We start from the raw sequence: 16,404 nt of genomic DNA, 5'->3' as shown, positions 1-16,404 counted from the left end.
TGCTTCTCACTTAAACGTCCCCCCTCAATTGCTGCTTTTGCTGCATGGTTATATATTTTTAGAAGTGAAACCTCTAAGAAGTGCTTCTTATACCACCTCTGACTGGTGGTATATTTCTGTATCAGTTCAGGAAATTGATAGCACCCTTTCCTGGAAACTTGAGGTATACAGGCCCTGAATTCTTGTCAGACTGCAAGTTCTTACCATTGCTGGTGTTCACTGTGCTCAGCTCCTGCCCTCCCCATCCAGTGCTCCATCCATTGAAACCACACAACTGACGATGATCTGTTAGTAATCGTCCCTTTTCTGAGCTCTTCTCTGTTGGTCTTCAGACAGCCTTGGGAAGGTAGGTGCCTTTTATAGGTTATTTTTCATAATTCTCACACCTCCATTTACGGTGAAGGAAGCCTGAATCTTGGCATATCTGTTCCCACCTGCAGTGGCCCTGCATCCCTGGCCCCCAGCAGGCAGGGCAGTCAGACCGCAGGCAGCATGGGCCCGCAGGTCAGCACCCTGGCTTTGCCAGCATCCCAAGCCTGCAGCCACAGGAGGCTCATCCCAATCCCAACCACCAAACGGCTAACAAGCTGCCATTGGATTCCAATATGGCTCCCTCCAGCAAGGCCCAGCTCAGCCCTGTGTATGTGCAGCCCCCTCTATCTGTGCTCTCTCAGGACCCCTACTGCTCTAATCCCAAGAGTTTTTCTTAATCCTGGAAGGCACCAGAACAATTCCTGCTGCTTTCCCAGATCATCTGCCAACAAACAAAACATTCTGTCCTGCATAGGTAACTTTCCTGGAATTCCAGTTCTCTTTAAACCAGGTAGAGAGAAAACAATCCCAGGATGACCTCCCTTTAATGGAAAAGAGAAATCTGAATTTTCATGTTAAATTTTCTCAACTTCATCAAGAAAGATGACATAATGCGTGGGCTCATTAGTTCATGACCATGCATTAAACTATACTAGCTTTCAGAATTGCACCTCCCTATCCGTCCACCAGCCCTACACATCCATTAGTTGATGCTAGGAATCGGGAAGGAATGTTGCTTTCATCGAGTTTGCTGTGAATATGCTTTGTGGGGTGAGAGGAGGAAATTGGTTTTGCGGAAAGTAATGATTTCTCAATATTCCAACAATATAAATAATTGTAATTAGATAAAACCGTTGCTCAAGTTGCTATTAAATTAAATTAAGAAACTCTTCTATATACTTTGTAGTGCTCTAAACCTGTAACAATATATTGAGAGGAGTTTAGGACATAATTGGGAGTCATTAGAGCAAAGTTTTATTCCCAGTGTTAACAATTTAATGGGTGTGTGTGGCCTCAGGCTATTTACTTAAACCTCTCAGGGCATCTTTTTTCCTCATCTGTAAAATAGCATTATTAATACCTAGCTCATTAAGAATGAAATTAGATAATGCTTTTAAGTGTTTAGCACAGTCTCTGGCCTGTAATAAATCCTCAATAAATGATAGCTCTATAATTACCTCTGTGGTACACAATTTTAAAAAATTGAATGGATTCTTTTTCAAATAATGTGCTTTTTACTATTACATGTATCTTCTTTAAATTCCTTTCCTAAAATCCAGTGCAAATTTTTCAATTAGTTTCCCAAAGTATTACTCTTTAAAAATAACCATTGTGCAAGAGAACAAAACAAATACTTCACTCTGTAATGTTTTCCTTGGAGAGCGGGTGTGTATGTCCTCACTCTCTGAGATTTAAAAGTCCTGCCCAGGCCAAGAAAGAAAATTGGAACTGTTTATTTGGGAGAACTCAGATAACTAAGGGCTGTTGCAGTTACATAATGAAGTGAAAGCCGTGTCACATCGTTTATCCATAGCAAGTTGCTACATGGAGGTTCTTCAGCTTACTTCCTCTGCACTCCTGTCCCCCTGCGAACCTGGTCTTGAGGTTTGGGGATCATGAGGTTGTGACTCAGACAAAGTGGTTAGCAACACTTTGGAGTCAGACTGCTGTGTTCAGTTCTTAGCTCTGCCAGTTTCTAGCTATGACCTTGGGCATTCACTTTACCTCCTGATGCCTTGGTTTCCTCATCTGTAGAATGGGATAATTATGACCTCACGGCATTGTTATGAAGATGCGGTGGGAGAATCTGTGTAAAGCTTTAACACAGTACCTGGCACAGAGTGCTCCACAGCCGTTTCCTGCTCCCTCTGACTGATGACGATGACACTGTTTCAATGGTTATAGTCACAGAACTAATTCTTTTCCCTCAAATATCTAATAACAATCCTCAAATGAAAATTAGACCTTAAGTTTGCCATCCAAGTACAGTAAGACTAACGTAGACTTATGGAATTAAAGAGCAGGAAGGGACGCTGCCCGGCATTGGTACGCTACCCTTTCCCACCACCCGCTCCCCCACTCTCCACTTCGAAGATGAGGAATTGAGGCCTGGAGAGAACAAAGAACCTGGGTATGGGGTCTCTGCCACTTAGCAGGAGAGCTGGAAGTCAAACCCAGGGGTCCTGTTAGGCTGTTCTCTCCAGTGTACCATATGCTTCCCAAAGACACATGTGCTGTTTATAAGGGCTTTGTCATTTCTATATGCCATTCACCCACAAAAACCGCCCAAAGCATTTTTTTTTAAATATGAAATGCTATTAAGAAAATTTAGTTCATATTTCAAAGGAAATCGATGATTTTGCTGCAGGTGGCTGTAACTGATGTTTTATTAGGTACTCAGATCTGATCCCTTTCATTCCTCTCGGCCAGTGTACAGTCCCTGTTTCTTAGTATTTGTGCTGTGTTCACATATCACTCTGACCTAAGTGGGCAGGGTGACCTCGGTTTCTCAGACCCTGGGTTTTATTGCTAGGATACCAGGCTACTGTAACCAGAGAGTCTTATATCAAAGGGTCTGGGGCACACGCAGTGATTTCTGCTGAGGCTAATCCTTTGCGCAGCGCTGGACTTCTGCAAGACTGCCGGGCCTCCCTTGTTATTGAGGTGGCTCTTCTTCCACTTCTTCCCCAAAGAACCTGATCTCTAGATTCTTTGTCTTTCTTTTATAGCTTCTGGTCATCCACACTGTTTCTTCTGCCACCTTGAACTTGGCTCTGACCGGGAAGTGCCTTCCAGATTTGCCAATCACGTGAATGTCGAGTTCAGCATGCCCACAACTTCTGCCTCCAAAGCTGCTGTACGATCCATCTCCGTGGAAGACAAGACCGATGTCAGGAAGTGGGTCAATTATTCCGCACACTACAGCTACAAGGTAGCCTCCGGCGGCATCTGGCTAATGCTACCCGGTCCATTTGCTCACCCTTCTCCCCTCCCCCGCTCATTCCTTGTGGCAGCACTGGCCACGGGTGCAAGGTGTTCTCTTACCACCTTAGGGGGAGGTTCAGCCTGCAGAGCTGTGCGTGAGTCTCCTCTGATTTAAATGAATAATCTCTCTAGAGGGCGAGAGAAAGGTTGGGGAAAAATAAAGAGGCAGAGAAAAGAATATAATGTCTTTTGGTCATAAACAACGACAAGAGAGTCCTGGGGTAAAGGGATTACTGTTACTCATTCACAGTATAATTTATGTTACAGAGTAGTGAACTTGGAGGTGGGGGGGAGTGTCAGGAAAGTGCTAACACAAAGCAGGTATTTCAGCTACGGGAGTCGAAGTGGATCTGAGTAAAGTTAGGACACAGATGACCTGGTCGCTGGGTTGTAATGGGACACAAGTCAAAAGCCAGACAAGCTTCTGTAATGGTAATGGGTCCAGGGCTGCGGAAGGAGGAAGAATTCTGACTTTATGTGATTATATCCTAAGGAGTTAGAAATTCAGTAGGAGGAGATTAAATGCCAAAGATGGAAAATGGGGTTATTGAAGAAGGATTTTGCAAAGTGGTTTAATAATTTTCTATTCATAATAACATCCTTAGATTTACATGGTTATTAATTGTTCCTTAAATGTTTCCTTAGTTGTGGGATCTAAAACATTTAACTACCAAAAAGAACAAATACTCCATCTTGTGGCCAGAAAAGAAATAGCACTTTCCTCAAACATGACCCTAGTCAGTTGTTCTGTCTTGAATTGTATCCCTCATCATAAATATCCAAAGTGGTGTTAAGAGGATCTTTAATTATTAAACTCCCTAACTCGAAGGATTCTCGGCCTGTCTTATCAAAGGCTTCAGTTGAAGTGTGTCACTTTCAAGGCAAGATTAATTTATTAATCCATTTATAATTACAGCTGCAGTATTTTGTAGAAGATATGGGTAGAATGGTAAGCAGTATAATACTTGTCAATTTGGAGACCTTTAAAGAGATAAAGTAATGGAGAGTATAAACAGCCAATTGCAAAGGAATTCATTCATTTGATAAATTCTGTGATTGCCTGCTGTATGCCTGCATTACTGGCATACAGGAATGAGCAAGGGCCTGCCCCTGTCCTGTGGAGCCTGTGGTATAGTGGTTCTGGGCATGTGTACAAGGTACAGTGGGACTATGCACAATGCACAGGGGAGCACGTAACTCTACCTAATGAGTCGAGAATAGCTTCACAGACGTGCTGACCTGTGAGCAACTGTGCAAGGCAAAGAATGGGAATTTTCCAGGTAGACTGTGAGGGGAAGGGAATTCCAGACCAAGCAAGAAGCATGTGCAAAGAGACATTAATAATATATACAGGGCCAGTAGCTCCAGTGTGCCTAAAATATTAGCAAAAAATTACAGGGAATCTCAAAGAACCTAGAGGTTTATTTATTTGTTGGAATGTTTTTTTCTCTTCTTTCTGATATTTCTCTCCAACTTCTATTCTTGGCAGGTGGAAATTGAGCAAAAAAAGAGTTTGAAGCCAGACTTTGAAGGAGATGAACTGGAAAATCCCAAGGAGTGTGGGGTCCAGTGACGAAGCCCTACTGCAGGGGGCCCTGACCCCAGAATCATGAGAGGATGTCTTTCTGAACAGCGGAAGCTCACGTCAGTGCCTACCATGGCTACTCCGTGTTGGGAGCAGTGTGTTAGGCCTTCCTGTTTGTAGTTCCCTGTATTTTAACAGGAAACCCTGAGGTGGTTGCTTTGGAGGCACTGCAATCATGCCCGAAGCACCTGGTTCACCTGACTTTTGGAGCTCATTGGATAATTAAGCCTTCTCTGCACTCTGCTTATCTGACAGCACTTGCGTGTGGTTTGTTGTGACCGTCAGAGTCAGGAAAAGAACCTCCCACATGAGTGTTGGCACAATTTCCTGCTGATGTTATCTGTCACTTACATGATTTTCTGGAAAACACAGTCTTGAGAAGTTAATTAAGTAAGAATCCATCTCTGCCACTCCCTCTAGAGAAGGTACAGAGTTCCTCTTTGGGTCCACTAGGCCTTTTGTAGGTGTCTCCATTCTTTAAACATTAACACTATGCAACAGAAGTTTTCAACTTCTTCCAGTTCTAGATTGTTTTGATTGAAACACTTTTTCCGTCTCTCTAAGGTTTCAGCCTCAGGGTTCGCCACCCTGAACCACAATAGACAAAGGAAAAAAGGCACAGTAGGATACTTTGGATTCTGCATTAGCCCCACTGTATGCAAAGGGTGACTGTTGAAGGGAAAGCAAAGTTGAGCTTATTTTTCTTCATTCTGGGAAAAGGGACCTTAACTGTGAGATTATATTCAATTCAGGAGACAGCTTCAGTCTTAGTGAATTCCCAAATTCACACTGAAAAATATTGGCCATTTCTGATTCATGAAACAAACTTATTATATATATATATATATTATACCTCAGGCATTTGCCAGGGGCATTTGGAAGCTCTTTTTATACCTCCTAGTCAATAGACAGTTGCATGTCTCTCTAACTCAAACTTTACAAGAAATATAAGCTAAAAAGATCATTTTAAAAGCTGTTCCAAAACTAAACTTGTATGAGCTTTTCCCCAAAATTCAGAGTTTGGTAATCATAGTTTTATAATAGATCTAAAAGACAGATGATTCTGGGGTAGGGATGGGAGAAAGCCATATTTTTCTAATATTGGGAACACTGACTCCTGATACCAGGGTTAGGGTCACTCAACCTTCTTTCCCTTCATCGTTCCTGCTCACATTCTGTACCTCTGCTTCTTATTTGTACTTTGGTGTTTTTTGCTTTTTTTTTTTTTTTACCATACAAGGAGCTACATTGGCTGTTCCAAAGGGGATACCTGCTCAGCAATTTAAAGGCAGCTTCTATCTGCCTTTCTATTTCTCCCATGAAGAACAGACTAAGGGGACAGAAAGCAAGCTTATCAGATTTATAAATTACACACAAACAGACAGTATATCCAGTCTGTTGACTGGCAGATTCAGGATTAGTTTATTCAATGAGTAATCATTGAATTCTAACCATATACTGACTCTAGGATATAGAAATCATTACAATTTTTTGAAATACCTGAACATAAGACTGAAACTAAAAGGATGAAATTGCATAGGCATTAATGGGAAACTCTATATTCTGAATTTCTTAAATGCAACCCTCTATGTACAGAGTGAGATACCTGTGTGTGTGTTTGTGGATGTATGTGTTTAGGTGTGTGTGCTGATGGGAAGGGGGTTGGAAAGTCCTGGTTTCACAGCAGTTCATGTGGAAATGTTTTGTTAGGGAAATACGAGTTTGATTTTGAATCAGGAGTCTATTGTGGCTATTCACAAGGCTAATGCATTCAACCTGTGCTAATAGAAGTCCAGGGAGCCCTGCATGCTGCATTGGTCAGTCCACATCTGGATGGAGGATTAGCCTCAACTTTGGGTACCATGTTTTAAGAGAGACATTAATAAATTGTATCCAGAGGCAGGTGGCCAGGATCGTGAAGGATCTCATTATATAAGGAACAGGAGAATAGTTCCCCTGAAGAACAGAAGGTATAGCTGGAAAGGGAGTGTAAAAAAGGAGGGAATGATACAATAGCTTCCTTGGAATTTCTGTTGAGCTATAAAAAGGGAGAAGAATTAGACTTATTCTGTGTAGCTTCAAAGGGCAAAAATAGGAACAAAGAGGAACCTTATAGATGACACATGTTTGCTTCAATATAAGAAAGAATTTTCTGGTAAGAGTTGTTCTAAAGAGGAATAGACTCAAGTGGTAAAATTTTCTTTTACTGTAAATGCCCAAAGGTTCAAATAACCATCCATGCCAGATGCTATGAAAGGGACTCTGACATTGAATTTGGACTGGATGACTACTAAGATTCCCTTCTACGTGTAGGTTTAGTCTCAATAGTAATAGGACTTTCTAACTTTGGTTGTTTTTTTCTTTGCTGAGTGGTTTCTCATGCTCTGAAATTCAGTGGGCTCCCCCAGAGGACTTTGTCAAGTGAGGAAGGCATAGCTCTTCCTCTGTTGCACTGAAGGCACATGAGATTCCTCATGGAGACGTCAAATGGGTTGATGTTGGCGAGGGGAAAGTTATTCTGGCACTTTCCTTACCCAAGGTTAGCACCTGCGCACTCTCTCAAGATCTCTGCCCCACCTGCTAGCACCACATGTGTGTTGCTTGTTGGGCTTCCCCTGCCCCTTCATTAATGTTCATTGCCTTCATGCTTTCAGCTGGACATTTTGTTGTTGCTGTTATAAACCAAGGGCTTGGAAAATCCCTTCCATGCTATCTATGTTCAGCAAGCAATTATTATTAATGCTTTTCTTTTGTTTTTTTTGAGGAAGATTAACCCTGAGCTAACATCTGCCACCAATCCTCCTCTTTTTGCTGAGGACGACTGGCCCTGAGCTAACATCCATGCCCATCTTCCTCTACTTTATATGTGGGATACCTGCCACAGCATGGCTTGACAAGTGGTGCGTAGGTCCACACCTGGGATCCAAACTGGCAAACCCTGGGCCGCCAAAGCAGAATGTGCGAACTTAACCACTGCACCACTGGGTGTGCCCAAATTATTATTAATTCTAAAAAACCTACCACCTCTATTTCATCAAATTTGTTTTCTTTCTACTGTTTTTGGAAAACTGATTATGGGTAGCATCTCAGAGTTTGGGGAATTATAATACTGTGTATTTTTAGACTTAGTGTTTTGCTAATAGCCTACATAGAAAACACATTTGGGTAAATTACCTTTTTAATGTGCAGATTCTAAGTTTGTCACCTTGGACCTGGATTTTGTATGTGTGCGGTCACAAATAACCCTTGTCTGTGTTATCACTAATGTGAAAATATGTAAGTGAATTCATTTTACCAATACATAGTATTACTATTAGAACATAAATTAGATGTCACATGATATCAAGAGCTGTGCTTTCTTTTGAGTCTAGCGGCTTGCTTTGTGACTTTCTAGTAAAAGAGGATAAGAAATGTACTCATTATCGTATGTCAAACAAGAGATATCAGGTACTTTGTGGGGGACCATTAACCAGCTCCCCCTTGCCACTCTTGTAAACATAGTACTAGTTATCCCTTATCAAAATTTTGCATTTCACTTATATTAAATGTTGTCTGGACAGTTTTTTTTTTTTTTTTCTATTTGGCTCTTTTTCTCTTCTCTATCTTCCTGCATTATTGGCAGGGCTCAAAACCCTTGAGAACATTTTTTATGTGAAATATTTCTTGTTTGAAATGAGAATAATTTCTGTTCAAATCCAGTAGGGGCGGGTAGGAGTTGATTTTCCTAGAAATTCACATTCTCAAGAAAAGTGACCCATAAAGGCAAGGAATGTGTGTTATTCTTTGTTCCAGTACCTGGCACAAAGCTTGGAATAGGAGAGGTTTCAGTCACCTTATCCTTGTTGATAGGACAAACATATATTAATGAAATAAAGGGAAATTATTAGGTATTCAATAAATGGCTGCTGAAGGAATACTGAACCTGAGACTCTAAGACTGTTTAACCCTTACTTATCATCGAATACTTACATAAAAGCAAGCAAGTATGCTTTTATTTTCTGGAAGACTTAAATAATTTTTCTTTCCTTTTATTCCCGCCTCCACTGTCAACTCATGATAGCTGTCAGCCCTTACACACTTAATGTGCAGGTGAATTTAAACTACAATGTACCTTATACGTATTGAAGAACATTTTTGTGCCCAAAGATTCAGGAGCACAGATGCTGTCATAGTCAAGATGATTCATCCAGTTTTGTTCCCACAAGTCAGACAGACCTGTGAGCCTGAGCCTTGTCCATTTGAATGGGCAGCGGGAGAAGAAAGCATCGCTAGAGCACACGGCCATCCTGCTGTGTTGGGTCTTTGTTTTCCTGAACATTAACCACTGACCAAGGTTACTGTGTATTTATTTTGTCACCATAGTAAGATGGAGGTCTGAGATAGTAAGGCTGAAACTCGTGAAGTGAAATCACGGTTTCAGAGCTCCTTTAAGTCTCATAATAAGTTTAGTGGTGGGAAAGCAGAGAATTATCTGAAATATTTTCTTAAAAGCCTTGCGAATATTAAATTGATTTGAGTAGGAAGCCCTGCTATCTAGCCTACTTTTAGAAATTCTCCCAGTTGGGAATGGTAACTTTAACTCTTCTGTGAATGATGATGGTAAGTTAATTCTAGCATATCGAGAATTTAGGTCATGTTAAGAATGCAGTTTAACAGGAAATTCAAACAGAACTAACAAAAAAATTAAATCCACAACGAATATCATCCAATAAATGCGTCTCTCTGACAGTTCACTACCAAGCCTCCCCCACACCACGACAGCTCTTTATATAAAATTAGTTATGGCATTCTCACCAAGTTCTAGAGACGTTTTCTAAGCATTACCAATGTCCAAGTGCCAATTCCCTACAAATCACCATTTCTTAATTATGCTTTTTGTAAATGAAACTTGCTCTGGGTATTGTGACTCATATTTATGTTTTTAAGGAATTAAAAGAAAACAAGATGTATAAGGTAGTCATAAATGTAGAAAATACATGTGTGTATCAGTAGTGTTTTCCTATGTATCAACTAAAGCAGGAATACGGAATTTTTGCATTTCTTCTAGTGTGCCTTAGCAAATCTGACTGAGGGTCCTAGCCTCTGTTTTTGTTTTAAGAATTGGAAAAAAAAAATCTTTGGACTTGCAATTCCAGGCCTGTAAAAGGCAGAAACAATATATAGTAATGTGTTTGGTAGTGCCTGGGGAGAGGCAAATAATAATTGTGTGTAATGAAAAGCTGGAAAAGAACAGACTCCAAAGATAGAATTTCAATATGAAAAGATAAAGTATAGCGAGATGACAAATACAGCAAACCTCAAAATACTTGAACTAGAGGCCATCCCTTACAAGTGAGGAGCTTTAGGAAAAAGAAAAGATTGCATAGCAGGGATAAACAACAGAATTAATTCAATTCAACAAATATTTATCAAGCGTCCACTCTGGTCAAGGTGCTGTGCTAGCTGCCAGCTTCCCTAAAGGGAGCTAAGGCCAAACACAAGGACACTGAGGACTGCTGATGTAAAGTCATTGGTGGGAGTGCCCTTTATCAAGGGAAAGTTGGGGTTTCTATGAATCTTTAAAGGACATGGTCATGGAGACAATCACCATGTTGAGTGACTTGCTCTTTTCTCAATTGGGCTTCAGTGACCTCAGCTAAAGAAGTGAGGAAGCTGAACTAATTGTTTCTCAGATCCTTTCCAACTCCAGTTTTATGGGATATTTTACAAAATATCCTTTGGTGCCACTGTCAGTGATACTTCCTGTCAATAGGACTCTTCATATAGTTTTAAGAACCAAGAAATTTAAAATTTGAATACTGGAAAAATCAGCTGGCCCATCTTTTTCCTTTTCATGTCTCTCATCTGCCCAGACAACAGACACACAGAAAACCCTGCAATCCTCTATTGTGTAGTTGCCTTCAAAACGTAGATAAAGATGGAGGATCAGAAGAGTGGTGAAGACCAGTTGGAACACTGCTCTGGAAGTCCCGCTGGCATCACCCAGCACAACAGTGATGTGAGTGTGGAGAGGAACAGGCACATCTCCGAAGTGGATGTTAGCATTTGGGTACTACTTCAAGCGGAAGTAGGTCTAACCCGCCAAGGTACTGAGGGGTCACATTAGGATGATCAGTGATTTATAGATGTGTGCTTTTATACAAAAGACTGTAGAAATTGAGAGAGGAAAAAATATTCAGTAAATATTCTGAGGCTATAATTCAGTTATGGCAAAATGAGATGAGCGAAAGGGTCAGTCCTTCTTATCCTGTCTCTTAGTAACATGAAAATGTAGTTTAAAAATTTTTTTTAACATGTACAAGCTACAAAATAGCATCTCTTTTGTGGTATGTGTTAGTATGATTATAGTTTCTTGCACTTGGAGTTGGTCAAATGTACTAGCTCGATTCCAACTGGACAGAGCAAGGAATTCCAGCATCCTCTTCCTGTTCAGTCCTATGCTCTGCCTCAGATCAAATCCTCAATGCTAGTTGTGGACGCCATCTAGCCACACTGTGACTGAAGCCTTAAGAACCATTGTCTTGCCTCCATATGCTTCAGGATCAGCGACCCACCTGGTATCCAATGAGAGCAGTTCTGGGAAAGCAGATGTGCAGTGAGATCCTGAAGCAACCTATTGGACCAAAGGGTGTAAAGGTTTTGAAGTATGGGGGTGACAGAAGGGAAGAATATGAACTCCTCCGACTCTAAGCCCCTAAGCCAGCATTCATTTAACCTTTGTGTCTGCCTGCCAACAGAACCTGGAGAAAACTTTACCATATTCAAGAAATTAAACAGAATCAATTTTTTAGGCAAAGAGTGATAAAAGAACACTCCTCTTCACCCTCCATTTTTGTAATGTCCGTAGTGAATTTCAATGTGTCAGCATGGAGGGACCCAAGATCCAGTGAATGATTCAGTTGATCCAAGGCCTGTATTTTCCTTCATTCATCATCCATCCTCATTTGATGTAACTTCTTGTACTATTGTGGTTAATTTTATGTAAAACTAGTTTACTTTAAAAAAGATAATAATATGTGCCTATGTAATAAAGTCTACACACTGGCTAACTCTGTAGAGGCGAGGTTTTGTTTTTAACTATTCTGCTGATTATCATCTGTAATCCCCTTTTTTGAGCTATGAAAATGAGCTATTAATAAAAATTTGTAAACAAAATCTGTCACTATGCAAGATTTAATGAGGTGTCAGGCATAATGAAAATGTTTATTATTAAGAAGGCCCATCACCCAATTAATATGGTTAGTGATCATACGGTGACAAGTTAACAAGTGACCTGTTTTAATTATCCTAGTTAAGTTTATCATGTATATAGTCAATTCAAAGATGTATTTATTGCATTCCTATTTTGTGTCCAATTCTGTGAGAAAACAAAAATGATACAATCCTTAAAGTTTTCTTGGTGCTAAGTACATACACATACATAGTGAGAAATATAAAAGAGCACATAATCGAAAACATTTGCATTGTGTTCCTGGCATATTGTCAGTGCTCAACAAATAAATGTTCAATCGATTGATGAATCCAAACGACTAATGTCAACATCAAGTCAGACGGGAAAGAAGTCAATATGGACCAGAATACTTACGAAGTTTTCACCGGAAAGATGGCTTTTAAGTGAGACCTGGAGGTGGGGGTAAAATTTAACTCAGTGGCAAGAGGAAGAGAGTTATAGAGTTGGGAAGAAGCAGGTGTAAAAGTGGTACTTTGGGTTAAAAGGAGAAAGCCTGACCTGGGCGAAGGGTTCACGCACATCAAGAGATAAGACTGAGAGGCCAAGCTGTGGTGGAGCTTGTATCTAGCCAACCTAGTCCATCTAGTAAATGCTATGAAGCCATTTCAGAATCTTGCGAATAAAGCATTATTCTAGAAAGACTAATCTCTCTACAGTGTGCTGGGTATTTTGGACTAGGAGAAAAATTAAAGGCAAGGAAAATAATTTAAAGGTTTTTTGGGGTAAACAAGGCAAGAAAAAAAACACCTTTATGTTTTGTTTAGTTCAAATAGACCATGGACATCTTATTGCAAAATTCATCTTATTGCAAAATATTTATCTACAAGAGGGAGAACTCAGACCAGTGCAGTGGCCCTCTGCCATCAAGAGAACTTTGTCCTCAACAGAACACAAAGAATTTTATAGCCTAGTCAATACAAAATTAACTGATACCTGTACACAAAAGGGTTAAGAGCCAAATAAGAGCATGGAATTTTCTTAAGTTGGAGATTGTGAAGAACATCTACTCCTTCCCATTATTCTTCCATTCCTATCTGCTCAGAGTCCTCTTGAACAAGTTTTGAGACCTATTGTCTAGGTCCCACATTGTCACAAGGTTTTACCCTTCTAAGATTCCCCTTTCCTTTAATATCCGAGTGGAATAACTACTTAAGTAACTGAAGCCAAGCATGCTCCCTAATGTTTCTCAGGATTTAGGGAAGGGAGAGTTGAGAATGAGAGGAAATAAAGATGAGAATTTAAGTGTCCTCAGTGTCATTTGTCAGCTCTTATTCCAAACTCTTCCCAGCTCCCCCTTGATCACCTCCAACTATGTCCTCTTTATTCCCCCATGATGGGCAGCCTTCTGTATTCCCCAGACATCATAATATGAGCTAACATCTGATGAAACCACTTGTACTGAGTATTTCAGATGCATTATCTTATTTAATGAAGGCAGCCCCCTCTCTCCATTCTGCAAGGCATTAATAATTCAAACCTGGCGGTGAAACTGATGTTTATCAAAGGTTAGCAATCAACTGTGAGTATAACACAAAAGAGGAAAGAACTTAAAACTGAATATCAGACATCCCTGCTCCTAAAGTTCATTGCCCATACCACACAGAAGGAATCCTTATTAAACATCTTTCTCCCTTAGCTCTAGCCTGAGTAAATGGAGCCAACTCCTCAAGTCCCCAAACTACTGTCTCTCTGACTGCCAAGGGAAAAACTCTTCTTAAAAATCACATCTTAAGTGAAGATTAAGTTCTAAAATCAATACTCTTGAAAATCACTTAAATTGCCCATAAAATAAAGTAAACTAAGTCTTCTTTAATGAAAGTTGCTCCATGACTCAATTAATTTTTCAGTTTCTTCATTGAGGACACTTACAGAGTCATCACCACCCAAAATCCTAGCCACTACAACAATGTGTTCCAGTTCATGATGAATGTGGGGAAGTCATTAAAATGAGTCACCCAATCATTCCCTGAGTTTCACCAACATGAACTGACTGTTTTGGGCTTGACAGCATCCCTTATCTGCCTCACAGACCCACTTAGTGAAATGGCAGACCAAATAACTTGAATGGAAATATAATGAGTCTCCACTCTACTTCACTTTATTATGCAAAGCAATTTTTAGGTCCACGCTATCACATCCTGTCGCGGACCCATTAAAGTATCTTTCCAAACCAAAGGAGGTCTATCTTAGACCTCCAAAACGAACTTACGTAAACTCACAATTTTCCTTTAGAGGTCTCAAAAGTTACAGATAATATTTTCAAGAGGAGTTAAAGTCAAAACACTTGTACTTTCCTCCCCACAATACAGTCTAGGTCAACAGAAGGGAACAGGATAAAATCTATTCTCCACCTGTTAAGAGCAAACCCCAGGGTCATGACATTTTTTCTCTTCACTGGGCTCCTTCTCCTCTCCCTCTTGCTCTCCTCCCTTCTCTTCCCCTCTCTTTTCACTAACAGACATAAAGTCCTGAGAGCCTAGACTAACCTGATAGCGGTGGCAGAGGAAGGGACGTATCTCAGAGACTGAAACAGTCTCCAGTTATTTCTTCCCACATTGAGTTCCTTTTGAACTAAACCCCTATTGCACATCTCATCTGCTGCCTTAACGCTTGTGTGCTGCCTTTTAATATTTTACATTTATTAGGTTTATCCTCCTCATTAAAAAGCAATAGTTGACTAAGAGAATTGGCTTTCTCAGTATCTGGCAAAAGTACACAAAAAGCAATATGAATCAGCAAGCATAAATCAATGTGCAATTGAATGCAACTGAAATTCACTCTATATTCTAGTAAAACTTTCTTGTGATCCCTTGAAGTCCATCCCTCTTCTACCTCTGAGTCTCTGCAGTCTGGAAAGTTCTCTCTACTATTGCTTTTTTTTTCTCTTTGCAACTCAGAGGTTATTGCTGTCAGGAATGCTGCAAGAATGTTTAATTCTCCTGATTTGCCAGGCAGTACAAAATTTATCCCTCTTTACTCTCTTAATACACCTCTAATAAGGGAATGACAATTGCAATGAAAAAGAAAGGCTCAGTGCAAAGAGGAGGATATAAGCATTTGGTGACCAGACTGAATGGTGGGGCAAGGGAGAAAGAATCAACAATTTAGGAATACTGAACCTGGCTATGTTTATCCTTCAAGCCTGCAGGTAGCCTATCAGAAACCCAATGTTTAAAAAAAAAACCTTGCTATTGCTTTTGCTATCAAAATACCAAATAACAAGCTGCATATCAATGTATTCTCTCCCAAGATTTTAAAATTATGAATTTAAAGAGTACCCAAGACATCAGTTTAGTAAGACTCAGTTGGGAAAAGCTTACAAGAAAGTCTAGGGGCCAGCCCAGTGACATACTGGTTAAGTTTGCGTTCTCTGCTTCAGCGGCCCAGGGTTCGTGGGTTCAGATCCCAGGCATGGACCTAGCATCACTCGTCCAGCCACAGTGTGGCAGCATCCCACATAAAATAGAGGAAGATTGGCACAGATGTCAGCTAAGCCACAATCTTCCTCCTAAAAAGAAAAAAGAAAGTCTGTGATTTGTTGAGAAAGAGATATAAAAGAAATAAACTGCATAACCAAAGAAAAAATAAGAGCAAAACACTGTGACACCCCACAAAGGTGAGCACTCACTTCTAAATGGATGAATAGACCTGGTTTCTACTCGCGGTCTGAGCTCTTTTAACAAAAATTCCAATGGTGGGATTCCTACTTGAAGGTCGGCAACACTTCTGTTGGGGGAACATTCTCTGTGGCAAGGCAGCATGATCAAGTGGGGACAGGGACTTTGCAGCCAATGTGCTCCTGATTTCTAAAACCCAGAACTAAGTTCTTTGTGCTCTAAGACTTTCTCTTTATAAACCGTTTGGTGCTTCAGTAATGGCAAAGCTAATTCAGCTTCCCAATCCTGCGCTGTCTCTGGAATTCCACCTCCAAGCAGAGAGAAGTAGATCTAGCAGTAACTGAGGTATCCAAAATCCTCCAGACCTTGGCAGTAATATTTTCAAGTATTTGAAAATACTTCTGATTAGAAGTTTTTTTTTTTCTTTTTTTGAGGAAGATTAGCCCTGAGCTAACTACTGCCAATCCTCCTCTTTTCACTGAGGAAGACTGGCCCTGAGCTAACATCCATGCCCATCCTGCTCTACTCCATGCGTGGGCCGCCTACCACAGCATGGCTTTTCTAAGTGGTGCCATGTCCGCACCCGGGATCCGAACCGGCACACCCCGGGCCACCAAGAAGTAGAACGCGTGAACTTAACCACTGTGCCACCAGGCCGGCCCCTGATTAGAAGT

General features: G+C 40.6%; 1 protein-coding gene across 2 annotated transcripts in view; it reads left to right on the top strand.

Moving 5' to 3' along the window:
- Positions 1–7,713, top strand: part of STON2 (stonin 2) — a 134,706-nt gene extending 126,993 nt beyond the window's left edge. For both annotated transcript variants that reach the window (XM_046647857.1, XM_046647858.1), the window contains 2 exons: positions 3,042–3,244; positions 4,787–7,713. In XM_046647857.1, coding sequence (XP_046503813.1) covers positions 3,042–3,244; positions 4,787–4,870 — 287 coding nt within the window. In that variant the 3' untranslated portion in view covers positions 4,871–7,713. The remainder of the gene's footprint in view (positions 1–3,041; positions 3,245–4,786) is intronic.
- The last annotated feature ends 8,691 nt before the right edge of the window (positions 7,714–16,404 follow it).

The sequence above is a fragment of the Equus quagga genome, chromosome 20 (assembly GCF_021613505.1).
Source record: "Equus quagga isolate Etosha38 chromosome 20, UCLA_HA_Equagga_1.0, whole genome shotgun sequence".
NCBI classification, from domain to species: Eukaryota; Metazoa; Chordata; class Mammalia; order Perissodactyla; family Equidae; genus Equus; species Equus quagga.
The sequence above is the reverse complement of the archived record's forward strand: the minus strand, read 5'-3'. Positions and strand labels throughout refer to the sequence as shown.